At 34.0% G+C, this 15596-nt stretch overlaps 1 protein-coding gene across 1 annotated transcript in view; it reads left to right on the forward strand.

The window, feature by feature from the left end:
- The window catches only part of LRPPRC (leucine rich pentatricopeptide repeat containing), a 95534-nt gene that overhangs the window by 44956 nt on the left and 34982 nt on the right, over positions 1 to 15596 (forward strand). The window contains exons 24-25 of the mRNA XM_019748633.3: positions 7783 to 7907; positions 8377 to 8483. Of these exons, the coding sequence (XP_019604192.3) occupies positions 7783 to 7907; positions 8377 to 8483 (232 nt within the window). The remainder of the gene's footprint in view (positions 1 to 7782; positions 7908 to 8376; positions 8484 to 15596) is intronic.

Raw genomic sequence — 15596 nt, forward strand, 5'->3', positions numbered from 1 at the left:
CTAAGAGAAAGAGGGCTTACATGGACCAGGTGACCTTTCAAATCCTCGGCAGCCCTGTGATTGTGTGGGTTACTTCTCAATGGGATGGCCTATGATGATTGTTTTATGGGGCATGTGATACTACATGACATCGAATCTAGTTTTTCCTGGTTTTGAGCCTTATAAGTGCTAATTCTTAATAAGTATAACAAAGGGCTTTTGATTATGTATCATGACTGTTACTCAGGTAACAATGTAGCAGCATCTCTTTAGTGCTCCTTTTCTCCATATGGTATTTTATTTTACTTGCATGTACCAATACAGTTTTTCTAGCTTTGATACATATTGTAGAAGATGTCTCTGTGCCTTGTGGGAAGAAAATGAATTTTGTTGGTGGAGATTTACTCAGTTTGAAAATTTTTCCATTTGAAATGCTTATGTTGCTGCTCAGTTTAAGGTATAATTTGCAATGCAAATCATAAAATCAACCTACTCTCTTGTGATAAGTGAAACATTTTAGTAAGATGATTAACCACCCTTTATTATCTCCTTTTCTTTTGTGTTTGTTTTTCTTTTTAATTTCCTAGATCTTTCCTCCTTGTCATCTTTTCCATGACTCAATGCCGTTTTTAATCTGCTTATTTCGTGATTAGGGTTTTATGATTTTAGTATGGATGTTGTCCTATCAATTCCAGGAGGAAAATAAAAGATATATCTTAACAGTTTGCGTATTTTCCCCAAATTTCTGGGAGTTTTCCTTTACATATTAGGTGGGATAATTAATTGACTATAATGAATGGTTTAGTATTGAATTTAAAATGTAGAATGAAAAACATCTCTTTTAACTAGCTCTATGTTAGGAAAAGTGTGTATACATACATACACATACATGTTTTATGAAATAATCCTTTTGCCATCCAATCAAAAACCAGTTTATCAAGTTAGATGATTGGCCAAATCTTAACTTCTACAGTCTCAGCATTACATCCTTTTAGAGAGCTAGTGATTCAAACAATTACTATGTTATAGAGTTCTCATGTTCACAGCCAACTTTATATAAAAATCCTATAATTAATATGCTTCCTACTAGAATTTTTTTGATTGTTTAAAAGACCCATCTCTGCAGATTGCATGTGGAGCTCTGCATAGGGATTTGAAAGAATGGGCTCAGTGCCCAGAAGAATTAGGCCCTCCTCCACTATTAGGCAAAAATAAAATAATTAACAATGAAAATGAGGCCCTGGTAGAAAAATATCTTACAAATAGAAATACTTTGAAGACAGAGGAGACACAAAAGTTTTCCAAAAGAGGTCTGCAGATGGGGCTCATGAATCGAGGAGAGCTTCCCCAAGGGGACAAGGAACTAGCCTGGGCTTCACGTGTTAACCTGGGCATGCTCTGTGCTTTTGATTGTACAGGACAGTCAGATTTCTATGTTTCAGTAAAATCTGACTGTCCCTGTTAATTGTGCGAGAGAAATCTAAATTAGCATCTTTTCTTTTATGATTTCTTACTATTTTGAGGTACAGAAATTATTACCTTTTATTTGCCTAGGTCTTTTTTTTTTTTTTTTTTTTTTTTTTTTGCTGTCTTTGTTTTGCAGAGGCAGGCTCCCATCACAGGACCTTTCCGTTTCATCTATCATAATAGAAAGCTCTTGTTGACTGTTTTAGAGTCATGACAATAATAAAAAGGAGACAAAGGAAATTTCATGTTTATAAAATTGCAGAAAACAGTAGGAGCACTCCTAGTCTGGGATAAGTCATAGGCAAAAATTGACTTTGAAATCTTTTTCCAGTTGTGTTTTCCCCAACTGATGGAAGATAGCTAATTAATTCAGAATCATGACAAGTGCACTACTGGGATTATCTACACTAGCCTGCCAAAAAGTCCACATGTATTTGATGTGATTAAATATGTTTAATCTTCAATAATATCATGTCATTGACGTCAGCAGGTATGAGCTCATCTGGGGAATGAGCCTTATTTACTCAAACTTGAGATAAAATTATGAAAAACATTTCAGAACATCATACCAAATCTTCATCCTTTCATTCAAAGGCAAGCATCTTATTTGGAATATCATTGCAAATAGACTATCACTTCCATATTGTAATTCTGGACCAAATTCATGAGGTTGAGTTCCTTAGGAAGATGATCTGTAAGATTCAGTAGATTTTGATTTTGAGCTGACTTTTCCAGTATTTGGATAATGTATAAGAAGCTTTATGGGTATAAAGAATAATACAATTTGTTTTTATTCATTTGCCAAAATAAGAACGGGTTTGCCAAATTATAAACAAGTTGGTAAACTAATGTACTTCTGTCTTATTAAAATGATAATACTTGCATTGAACAGAAAAATATGCAGTTAAACAAAATCTTCTTGTGTTCCATTTGCATTAGGATTGTTCTTTAAACCACGTGTGTACATGTAGTCCAAATGAATGTTATTTTAAACATTTTCTTTTGTAGCTACTTAATTTTTTTTTTAATTGAAATCATGCCTGATTCTGGAAGATGACCTGGATTCTTCACATTAAGGAAGAATGCTTTATAAGAGATTAAAAGAACTTTTGATTGGTCTTTATGCTATGGTAAAGGAAATTAAATTAATAAAATCTGGGCCATTTGGTTTAAAGGCATAAGAATTTGTATGATGCAGTTTCAGATTTACTTGTGTTCTAGCTGATCTATTTTGGTTTCATCGCATATGAAAAATATCTCAAGCTGTTTAACTGGATTATTTAGTACAACTGATCAAAGCAGCTTTAATTTTTGCTTTCCATTAAGGATTTTTCTGTGCTGACTTGTGCTCTAATCTGTATATGCCCACATGCATTTCATTTAAATGAATCATGGACTTTTCTGTACATAATCCTCTGAGAACTCTTGCTAAGTCAATCTTGAGTTCTTCATAAAGGTCACGATTTCTGTAAGATGAACCTATAACAATGCAAGTTTTAAAACTCACTGTAACACGTTACTATGGTACATAAATGGGAAATATACTTTATTAAATGCTGGTTGTTCTGTCATATACACTCCCCTTCAATTTTAGCATCTTCATTTGTACTGGATACTTTTATTATTTATGGGAATGCTTGCCTTCTAGAGTAAAAACTCTTTATGTGCTGAAAGGAAATTAGGAGGTTTGGCTCTTTTACTCCATTATTGCAATTAAGAATTTAGCATCATCAGTGCCAAAGGACAAAAGTGGTTCATTTGCCCTAGGGGGACAGGACAGTGATAAGATGATTTTTCGTCAAGGATCATTGGGTCGTAATTAAGTTACATTCATGGCTATTGCTTTTTGAAGGATGATTGGTAAATGACAGGCTTCATGTGCTTAGTGCGGACAGTGTTCAGTAGGGTTTTTTTCTCCGTCTGTCAGAAAATCCTGTTGAGCCTGATAATGTAAATGTGGCATTTTATTCTGAACAAAAGAGCAGGGAAATGAGCTATCTTGTCTAATCATTCAGTTGTTTAACACCGACTTCCAGTTTAGACTCAATTGGCTGGAAAGCACTTGACATGTGAAGTTAGTGCTGTTCCGAACGCATGTTTGAGTAAATTTTAAAGTAAGTGACAGCTAAATTGTACCTAGGGAAATTACAAAGCCTTCAACACAGTTAATTTTTTGGGGAGGATTAGTTGTAATTGCAACACCAGTCTCCTTGAAGATTCCTCATTTATAGATGATGAACAGGAAAAAAAATTTTTTTAGCTCTTTCAAGGGCTGTTTCTCTTAACAGAATAATTTTTGTGAAGATGATGGTTTCTCGTGAATTGATTTCTCTCCACAGTAACATCCGCTTAAGACTTACAGAGTAGTTTGATTTTGAGTGTTTTTCCCCTCTTGTTTTAAACTTTTTTGTCTCCCAAAGTCCCTCTTTTCTGTAGTGATTTCAGATTTTGAGAGCTTTTCAGTCAGTAAGCCCTTTAGGTAAATTGCCGCTTCTCTGACACCTTATACATAATGTTGAAGCACTTTATTCCAGTTAAAAATCAATACTTGTCTTTTTTTGTGTTTAAATTAAGTGTACTCGCCGCATTGGAAAGTTATTTGCTGTAAGTAAGGAGACTAAGTTTAAAGCTACTGATAGGTGAATATATAGTTATCACTGGTGGTTCTTGTTCTAACAATTCAAGATCATATGAAACACATCTGTGATTTTTTTACAGTTATATAGTGAGAAATTTGGGTTAGGACTGCTTTGTTTCCTGGTACCTTTACGTAGATAGTTTTATGATGAGTAAATGCCTCATAGGAATGTACGTTCAGTGTTTTTCTGGCAGGGTTATTATAGCATACTTTAATTTCATAATGACTAAAATAAGACGTAACATCAGATTTGACATATGAGGTTCAAGTTTACCATTTTTGATGGTCCATGTAATAATGCAAAAATAAGTTTGTATTAGGTTGGTCAAAAGTAATTGCTTAAAAGGTTAAAAATAATTGCAAAAATCGTAATTACTTTTGCACAGGCCTAATAGTAGTTTTATATATAGTCATGTTTCCTTAAAAAAGTGAATTAGAGATTTTTAGAATGAATTTTAATATGGGCCAAGTGAGTCCATTGAAGTTAATAAATAAAATTCTTAAACACTTAAAAGAGTGTTCAAATTGCTTACTGGACTCAACCTATTATATATATGGGTGTTTTTAAAATTTAGAATATAGAAACTTCCTTTCCTCTGTTCTGCTTTTATTTCAGAGGCTTACAGAATTTTGCTAAAGCTCATATTAAGTTAATTTACATCAATCAAAATATTTTTTAAATGATTGCCTACTTTATGTTAGCATATATAGTTTTATTCATGAAAATAACTTTATTTCACTGAAATATTTTTTGGGTCTAGTCATTGAAAATATCACTGGGTTTTTTGAGAAGTAATATAGTGTTTTGTAGAGTTGATTTTCTTTTAGTATTTGAAGTTTGTGAAAGTAGTGGCTTTTTATCAGGAATGGACTTTTTAAAATTTATGACTCATTTGCATATAAAGCTTTAGGAATTATGTGTGTGTGTATACACACACACACATTGAAAAAAGGCATGGAATAAAGGTTTTTGAATCCAGAGTTAATGTTATCCATAAGATTTCTTCAAAGGTTATCGTTATTTATGAGTAGGATTTTAAATCACTTTTAGTATTTTAAAGTGTACAAAGGAAATTACAGAATCATGTTAGGTCACAGAAACCAGAAGTGTAGTGATCGGTAGTGTTATATTCCACGTTTTGGGCATAAAGCAGTTTCCACCCTTTTTCCTTTTGATATTTTGCTTCATCCTGCCTAATAAAAGTGGTAATTTTGCTTGATGATTTTCTGTGCTGGTGTGAAACATTTGAGTTGAGGAACCTAAAGAAGCTTGAATTCATAGAACCTCACATTTGAGTATTAGAACTGGGAGGAAATCTCAAGGTCCTTGAGTTTACCCCATTGTGATAATCTGCTGTTCATCTCCACTTCTAGAAATGTATCACATTGCTGAGTCTGAGCTGCATGTAATACTTACCAATAAGATTGAAATTCAAAAGTCCCAAGAGTACACAACTATTTTCATAGCAATGTGAATTTAAGATGCTTTTTCATCTTTTTCATTTCCATCACCCAAATTAACAGGCTTTAATAGGGAAGATTAATGATGACATCAAATTATACGAAGAATGGGCATTTTTTTATCTCCTTTTAAAGTGATGTGATCCACCCATAAGTTAGAATGTAGATAATAGGGGTTGAAAAGAACGGACAAGTTATTAGTTCATGTCTATCATCTGTACACTTTGTATGAAATGTTTCATTATAGATTTCTAATTCATTTTGTTGGCAACCTGAGAGCAGTAACATTGGTACTTAAAATTACTAACAAATATATGAGTTATTTCCATTTTGCTATTCTTGTCTTTTTTGTTGTTCTTCTGAGCATGTGTAATCTTCAGAAGCATATATTTGGAGACCAAAGACTATTAACATGTCTCTTTGATTGACAGAACAATTATTCATTCATTTATTGATAGCTTTGACCTAATATAGAAGAAATACAATTGAGACATTACTATTCTAGTTTGGGAATTGATCTGAAAAAGCAAATCATACTGCGTTTAAAAAATCAGTATGTGTTATTTCTTCTCTTAGAAATATTTTAGTAGTTTTCCATTAAGTGGAATTGTAGAAAGGTAATAACAGAACTTATGTCTGAAGCAAGGGAAAATACTGATTATATAAAGCTTTATATCATATGTGGTAGCTACTGTAGCATTTCTCTTGTATGACAGTAATCTAGCCTGCAACATCTACTTGCGGTTTTGAAATTAACCTGTAATTTAGTCTTCACCCCAAATGACAAAAATTCAAATGACTCTGTGGGGTGCCAGAAGATGCACTGTAAACAGGGCTCAGTAAAGGGGATAAGGTAGAGTTCCATCAGGATAGGTTCGTTTTCACTGTGTCAGTATTATTGCAGTAAAATTAACGCTTCTTCATGGTATTTTACATTTCTAGTACAGCTTAAAATCTTAATCTAGCTGAAATAGTCAATCTAGGGCAACATAACATTTGTATAATGGACCAAAATGTCAGGGCTTCAACAGAAAATTTAAAAAGGCTTTCTTCCTTTTGAAAACTGTTGCATGTGTGAAAGAAATGTGTTTTCTCCGCAGAGATTGTCACTGTCACTAGTGCTTTGGTCCGGTCTCTAACTGTGCCTCTTTTTTTTTTTTTTTTTTTTTAAATACACATTTCATACTTTCTTTTCAAAAATCTTCAATTTCTTATTCCACATTGCACCACCCTATTAGGTTAAATAAACAACAGTGCTTTTAATAGAGCATAATGTATATAATTAGATGTGTTCCACGCAAAGTGAGAAGTCCAGGGACCTGATGGCAATGCCTTCCTCTGTTTACCTACTAGTCATCTGTCAGTCTCTAGATGTCTCCATTTCCTCAATTTAAAAATAAAGGAGGGTGACAAGTAGAATTGGGTTGCATAATCTCTACAGCTTTTCCAAGGTTTTAAATATTTCTCGTACTGTCATTTTCCTTTTAAAGGAAAAAGTAGTTCTTGAGGATCCATGAGAGTGTATTTCCACATTCTTGTTTAAGAAACTGACTTAATGGAAATATCTTTTTATTTTAATTTATTACCACTTAAGAGCAGTTTTAACTTTATAATTGGAAATAAATTTGAAAAGTTTAATCTCTAATAAAAAACTTTTTAAGAGTTCCCGTAGAATTCACTGACCACAAGAATATCCTAGGTTTAGCAACAATAAATTTTCTGTATATATGAATTCCTGAAGTTGTCTTCTGCTTATTTGGAGAGGTGGCCGTAAGAAAAATATGAAAGTACTTGAAAATTCCTTGGTAGCCGTTGATGGACAGCTATTTAATAAAATTTACCAAATTTAGAATTACTGAAGACCATAAACACATAAATAGTTGGAAAAATCAATAGTAGAAATAATGCATTCTGAGAGCAACTTATTTTATAACATCAGATTTTATTTATAATAATCTCAGGGAATGCCTTGGTCTGTTTGCACTTTTCTTTAAAAGTGCCAGTTAGCAAGCAAAACAATAAAAGATGAAGCAGGGAAAACAGAGAACTGCTAATGATGTCTGTACTCCTAACATTTATTTATAGATAAGGATTGTTTCTCTTTATCTTTCCATTTGGCCGTGCGGTTTTCTACCTTAAATAAAGCTTAGTCATGTACATTTTGACTGGTCATTGTACATCTCTCTAAAATAAATTCGATATAGTTTATGCATTGTTAATATTTTTATGTTTCCAAGGGACGACTTACCTGCTGCTCTTGAAGCTGCCATCGACTTGTATGAAAAGTATAAAATATTACCAAGGATTCATGATGTCTTATGTAAGCTGGTAGAGAAAGGCGAGACTGATCTGATTCAGAAAGGTTAGTCACCTTCTGATATTTGATGTACTTGGTGTTTTCTTCCCCCCACTGCTTATTTACTCTCAACGCATTGCTGTGAAGAGAAAATTGAACAGAAAGGCAAACACATCCAGAGAAACTTTGTTACACTTGTCCGTTGAAAAGAAAGCTGTCAGGTAGATTTTCACTATCACAAATGTCCCTGATTTTAATAACTGTTCATTTTGAAAAGTTGTTCCTCTATTATTTTTGGGTGACCTGCCTTTATGAGGAATGTTTTACCTTTTTTCTCACCAGTTCTCGTTGAAGCTGGTCTTAGGTACTTAATGTCATAAATGTATGCTGTTAAATAAGGAACGTGACAGGAAATTGGTTGACATAGCTATAATTTTTAAGTTATTCTAAATATTTGTTTTAAAGTTTTCTTATATTTTTGCAGAACTTCAAGTGATTTTGTGTTTCTCTATATATTTTCTTCTCTCCTCACTAGCAATGGACTTTGTGAGCCAAGAACAAGGTGAAATGACAATGCTCTATGATCTCTTCTTTGCCTTCCTACAAACAGGAAATTACAAAGAGGCCAAGAAGATCATTGAGGTGCGATTTTAACTACGGTATTCTAATTGTACAGCTATTTAGAGTCTTAATTAGAATATGTTTAAAAATTTTAACCTTTAATTAGACTTGTTCTGATTCATATTAATATAATTCAGTCCTAATAATGGAGCGGGTTGGGGGGGCGGGGGGACTGGGCCAGCTTCTTTATTGTATATAATTACAGTTCAGAAAAAGCAGCCTGGTTGTATATTGAATTTGTTTCCTCACTTTGTTAAATTCACTGTTATATATCAAAATGATATTTGCATAAATCTTGGATTGTGGAACAATTAAATTAAACTGGCATTCCTGGGTGTAAAGTTGCTAATCCTCTTTGCCAAGGAATTCTTTGTTCTTAAAAGCAATGGAATTTAATTTGCTGCAGACTATGCTCAGATTTATTTGTAATGCTTGTCTACAAGTTAATCAGCCAAACAAGTGCTGTCTGCAACTGTTTGGCATTTAATTTAAAATTTCTTCTTCTCCTTTTTTTAAAAAAAAAAAACTTTAGTAAGCAGCTTACGGGAAATGGTAGGTGACAAACCTGGTCTCTTTAGGATTAGTGTATTTTATCTAGGCCTGATTGAAATTTTGCTTACTAAGATTGATAAGTACAAAGGGCAACTATAAAGTCTGTTCAGATTGTGAGTAATTTCTCTATTAACAGTTTCATGGCCCCTAAAAAACAACATTCTCCAGTAGATGGACCCATCCATCACCTTAAGAAAAAATTTTTAATGTGACTAAAATAAATTTGTAGATACATCAGTAATCAGGTTTCTCTCAGATCATACTTTGCCATTACTCCGTGTCTTTTTCCAAAAGTGCCCATGGTGGATGGTACGCGGAGGTGGTATTTGCCTTCTTGTTGTATATTGACTGTTTGTCATGAACTTGAAAATACAGGCACACAACCCAGAATACTGTTAGTTTCTCTTGATGTTTTTCCAAGAAGAGAAAAGCCTACTATGGGAAAGAAGGACTTGTGAAATTAATTCAGAACTGTCTTCTCTTTTTGTCTGTATCATAACTCAATCGATCCTCCTGTCCAGAGGAAGTGGGACGTGCTTCTTGGACAGGGGTTTCTGTGGCTCGGGTGGTTCATTTGTATTTTCTAGAAAAGGGTATAAATTCTTTCATTGTAAGTGCCCAGTCTATCTGAGTATGTGAGGGGAACTGCCTGCCTGATGAGTTCTGCTGCTCTGCATGTGTGGTGTCAGTGTTAGCAGGGCACCGAACAGTGTAGAAATGACACTCAGGTATTCAGATACTAATAGCGATGAGCAGTTCTACAGTAGGTAGTCATGTGCCTCTCTTTGTGTAACAAGCAAGACACAATAGGAAGAACCAGAGGCGTAAGAGTGACTTCTCCGTCTGCCATCTGCTTGCCAGTGCGACAGTGGACAAGTTACTAAACCTTTCTGTGCTTCCTCATCTGTAAAAGGGAATATAGTAGCTTTTTTAAAGATTCAATCACATAATGTATGTAAAGCAGCTTGTATGTTTCCTGGGTTATGGTAGTAATCAATAATATTAATTCTCTTTGCCCCTTAAAGGCAGGGATTGTGTTGTCCTCTTTACCCCGCATAATTCACAGTATGAAGCTTAGCGTAAGATACATGCTTGTCACATGATTAGGCAGGAGAAGTCTGCTTCTTAGTTACTCTAAAGCTTTACCAATGTACAGCTTCATTTAGTGTAATCGTTCAGGAATGGCTATCTACTGATGACAGAATTTTCATAGATGTGTACAAAATTGCTTATAAAGAATAGCTTTATAGAATCCCTGCAATACCCTAGAGTAGGACAGCAGGATGTGTATTATATGAGAATATATTGAGAAACATTTTCGGTTGCCTTTTTTTTTTTTTTTTTAATGGTTAGTTGGAGTTGAATTAAAGTTGGGAACTTGCTTTTTTCACTATTAAAATTCAAGACCTAGAGTTCTCTCTTACAGTTTTCTAAGGATTATTGAAAATATAAAAAGTAATTAAAATTAACCAGGACTGTATCAGCATATGAAAAAATATTATAAACACTGAGCAACATTTTTGTCATTCCCCAAAATTCAATAGTGTCTTATCAATGAGTAGATTCACTAGGGTTGAATTTCCAAAGCAAAATGTACAACGAAGTTACTTTGTATTTGAGGCACTATGGGAGATAAGTAACCAGTCATTAAAATGCTCCCATTCAATGAGGAAAGCAGAGGCAAGAGTCAGTGTATAGCATGACCTGTGTTGTTTTTAAAGTGAGTTGGCATACATGCATCATGTTTTATATATAAGACATTTTAACATAATCTTATATTTTATTTCTACACAAAGACTATTGCAGGAGGCTGGAATTACAGCTTGTGTTTTGCTTTGTACTTTTCTGTATTTTCTGAGTTCTCTATAATGAACAAACATATTCTTACACTCAGAAAAAGTGTTATTTTCTTCCAAAAAATAGAGGGTAAGAGAAGAGTGAATTAGACCAAGATCAACCCCCCAAGGAGCTCATGTGAAGCTTGAACGTGAGATTAGTATGTGAAGATAACTGCTACATAAGACTGAGAATGTTAACTGCTATGAGAAAAGTGTAAATAGTTCTGAGAGTTCAGGAGTCGAACTTACTCCCAGTGTAGGAAATTAGACAAGACATGGTGGAGGAGATCAGATGTGAGGTGGAGTTTGATGGATGTGGCAGTACTTTAATGTTTGGGAGTTTGATGGCAAGTGTGTTAGCAATATGGAGGGTAGAGCAAAGAAATAAAAAGGGGGAAATAGCTAATTAGTTTTTTTTTTTTTTACCTAAGCTTTATTGAGATGTAATTTACATATAACATTGTGTAAGTTTAAGGTGTGCAAGGTGTTAATTTGATATATTTATATATTGCAAAATGATTACCACTTTAGCGTTTTAGCGTTAACACCTCCATCACCTCACATAATTACTGTTTCTTTTTTGTGGTGAGAACGTATAAGACCTACTCGTTTAGAAGCTTTCAAGTAAATAATACAGTGTTATTAACTATAACCACCATGCTTTATATTAGATCCCCAGAACCTCCTCTTCTAACTGGAGGTTTGTTCCCTTCACTAACATGACCCCATTTCCCTCACCTCCCATCCCTGACACCCTGGCAGCCACCATTCTTCCTATTTTTAGGAGTTTGGCTTTTTAATATTCCACATATAAGTGATACCATACAGTATTTGTCTCTCCGTCTGACTTATTTCACTCAGCATAGTGCCTTCAGGGTCCATCCATGTTGTCGCAGATGATAGGATTTCTTTCTTTTTCATGTCTCAATAATAGTCCATTGTATATAATACATACCAAATCTTTATCCATTCATCCATAAACAGACACTTACGTTGTTTCCATGTCCTGACTACTGTGAATAATGCTGCAGTTAATATGGCAGTACAGATACCATTTTGAGATCCTGATTTCATTTCTTTTGGATATATATCCAGAAGTGGGATTGCTGGATCATATGGTAGTTCTATTTTTAATCTTTTGAGGAACCTCCATACTGTTTTCCATAGTGGCTGCGACAATTTACATTCCTATCAACAGTGTAAGGGTTCTCTTTTCTCCACATTCTCACCAATACTTGTCTTTTTCTTTTTAATGATAGCCATTGTAACAAATGTGAGGTGATAACTTATTGTGGATTTGATTTGCATTTCCCAGATGGTTAGTGATATTGAGCATCTTTTCATGTACTTGTTGGTCATTTGTATGTCTTCTTTGGAAAAATGTTTATTCATTTCCTCTGCCCATTTTTAAGTTGGATTGTTTGCTATTGAGTTGTATGAATTCCTTATGTATTTTGGATATTAGCCCCTTATCAGGTATATGACTTGCAGGTTTTCTCTCCCATTCTATAGGTTGCCTTTTCATTTTGTTGATCATGCAGTGCAGAAAGAAGCTCTTTAGTTTCATGTAATCCCACTTGTTTATTTTTGCTTTTGTTGCTTGTGTTTTTGGTGTCTTATCTAAAAACTTGTTGCCAACACCAATATCAAGGAGCTTTTCCCTATGTTTTTTCCTAGGAGTTTTATGGTTTCAGGTCTTATGTTAAAATCTTTAATCCACTGCAAGTTAGTTTTTATGAGTGGCATAAGATAGGCGTCCAATTTCATTCTTCAGCATGTGATTATCCAGTTTTCCCAATGCCATTTATTAAAGAGACTGTCTTTTCCCCATTGAGTATTCTTGGCTCCCTTGTCAAATATTAGTTGGCCATATATATGAGGGTTTATTTCTGGTGTCTCAGTTCTGGTCCATTGGTGTATGTGTCTGTTTTTATGCCAGTACCATACTGTTTTGATTACTATCGTTTTGTAGTATAGTTTGAAATCAGGAAGTATGAAGCCTCCAGCTTTGTTCTTTTTCAGGATTGCTTTGGCTATTTGTGATCTTCTATGGTTTCTTAGAAATTTTAGGGTTTTTTTTCTATTTCTGTGAAAAATGCCATTTGGAATTTTCATAGGGGTTATATTGACTCTAGATAGCTTTGGGTAGTATGGACATTTTAACAATATTAATTCTTCTGATCTAAGAATATAAGGTCTATTTCTGTTTATATCTTTAATTTATTTTGTCAAAGTCTTATAGTTTCCAGTGTTCAGGTCTTTTACATCCTTGTTTAAATTTTTCCTAAGTATTTTATTGTTTTTGATACTATTGAGTTTGTTTTCTTTATTTCTTTTTCAGGTATTTTGTTGTTAGTATATAGAAATGAAAGTGATTTTTGTTTGTTGATTTTGTATCCTGCAACTTGACTGAATTCACTGATTAGTTCTATAGTTCTTTTGGTGGAGTATTTAGGATTTTCTACATATAAGATCACATCTGCAAACAAAGACAATTTTATTTTCTTTCCAATTTTCTCTTCATCCTATGGTATATGATTTGTGATAAATATTTTATAAGGGTAGATTGTTCCCAGAGACCCTTCACTATCAGAATAAGCAGATTGGAGTTCATTCAGAAGATAACGGACTCTGAGCAGTGTTAAAAAGAAATTTTTATTAGCAGAAGGGTATACAATAGACTAAAGGGGGTTTGAGGCAGTGAAATCAATAGGATCTGAATTAGGATAATGGTTGTGAGGAATTTTAAGACACCTTACTCAGTCATATCAAATGATATTCTAATAATTGAAGGATATTGGCCTTAGCAGAAGGTAGGATGGATTAACAGAGGCATGAGATCATCTAACCTTTGACTTGACATAAACTAAGCTGTAACTTAGACCTGATACAGCAACTCCCATCATGAACCCTTAGAGTAGTTACTGACAGATTCTTCATCTGAAACTTCCTTTAAGAAGGTAATTGATAACATTTGAGTGGCTTCCCAGTTTGACCAATTTCCCCTCACTTTTCCTTGCTCCCTCTCTTCCTTCAACAAATAATTATTTATCACATCTTACAGTGTAGTTGTAGAGAGACCTTCAAAAGATGACTCTATAAAATGTAATAATTGCTTTAAGAGAAAGTGCTGTCGAAAGAACCTATTTCAGACTAGATCTTTCTGAGGAAGTGATATTTGGGGTGAGAACTAAAGGATGAAGTGGGAACCAGCCACATAAAGAATGGAAGCAAAAGCATTTCACGTAGAGGGAACTGCCTGTGCAAAGGCTGGGAGTCAGGAAAGTGCTTTCATCTTTCATCCTTGTTCTGTCTCTTAGGACTCTACCAGATAACACTAATAAGACCACATCTAGAATGTATGGTACATTATTAAACACAATAAATGTTAGTTTTATTCCCTTCCTCCTATATGACATCCTTTCATGTGTTGATATCAACCCTTTTGTCTCTGCTGCAGTCTCATCCTCTGCAAGCTAACTCTTCCTAGTTCCTTCCACTCTTCTGGCACATTTTGGAATGAAATGTGCCATTGGGGAAATGGTGACACATTAATTTTACAAACTTATATAATGTAAGGTAAATATGTTTTGTGATCTTTACCTGTGTCTTACCAGTGATGATGATCAACCTGATCTTTCCCCGTGTATAGATTCAAGTAAAACGTGTTAGTTTTAGAAATATGCCAAGTATAAAGACTCAGTGTTAATCTCATTCATCTAGTTATCTTTGTGGTTTTTCTGTCCTTTATTCAATGCCTATATCTTTTATGTATAATAGAAATAAATTGAATCATATAACAATACTTTCTTCACCCTTCTCACTGTCCCTGCATTTCCCTGCATGTAATTAAGAACTCTTCTAAGCATTATTTTTAATGGCCACATCATTCCATTGTATAAGTGAACTAATACAATTTGCCCATTTCTCCTTTGATAAAAATTTTCACAATTAGTAATCATCATCATTCACATCTTTACCAACTGGCATATTTGGTTTTCAGATATTTATTTAGGATCATTGGTCAGAAGTGGGTCAAATGTCATTACTGTTTTTAAGGCCCCTTGATACGTAAAGACAGAAATTTTATTGTGTCTTTATAGGTGTTACCTCTTTTATGGTTCATAGTAGCAAAGATTTGGACTAAAACCCAGGCTGCCTGAGTTCTAGTCCCACTTTCCTTTTGCTAGAGATTATGATAAAATAAGATGGTATGATTCATTGTTCAAAAAAAGGAAAAAACAGCTTAATTTTTTCAGTCAAGTTAAAGTTTGGATCACAGGGATCTCCCAATCTTTGTTACTCTTCCCTTTGTTCTTCACTAAATCAAATTCGGGGTTTTATACTAATTTATACTAATTTGCGTTCCTTAATAAGCTAAGATGGATCTTTTATATACAGAAGTTGTTTTAGAGTTAGTTCTTTCTCCCCCTGACTTCTCAAATTTCAAGAGATGTTCCCATATCAGTTCATATCCCCACTCCCATGAGTTAGTTTACTTAGTATCTCCTGTAACACCTGGTTAAGTGAATCGTGTAGTTTAGGATAGTTAGACTGTTATTAATAGTTTGACTTCCTCCTTACTAGGTGTGACTTTACGTCTATCTCTGAAGATTTTGGAGAAAAAGACAAATATTGAAAAGTTTAATAAGTTTCATGAGACCCTTTTCCTTCCCTTGCTATCCTAACTATGGGGCTAAAAAGCTGGATTCTTGTTGTTTTTGTTTGGCCCGTTCCCCTTATG

This window comes from Rhinolophus sinicus, chromosome 2, assembly GCF_057876585.1.
Source record: "Rhinolophus sinicus isolate RSI-liver-muscle chromosome 2, RSI-T2T, whole genome shotgun sequence".
Taxonomy (NCBI): Eukaryota; Metazoa; Chordata; class Mammalia; order Chiroptera; family Rhinolophidae; genus Rhinolophus; species Rhinolophus sinicus.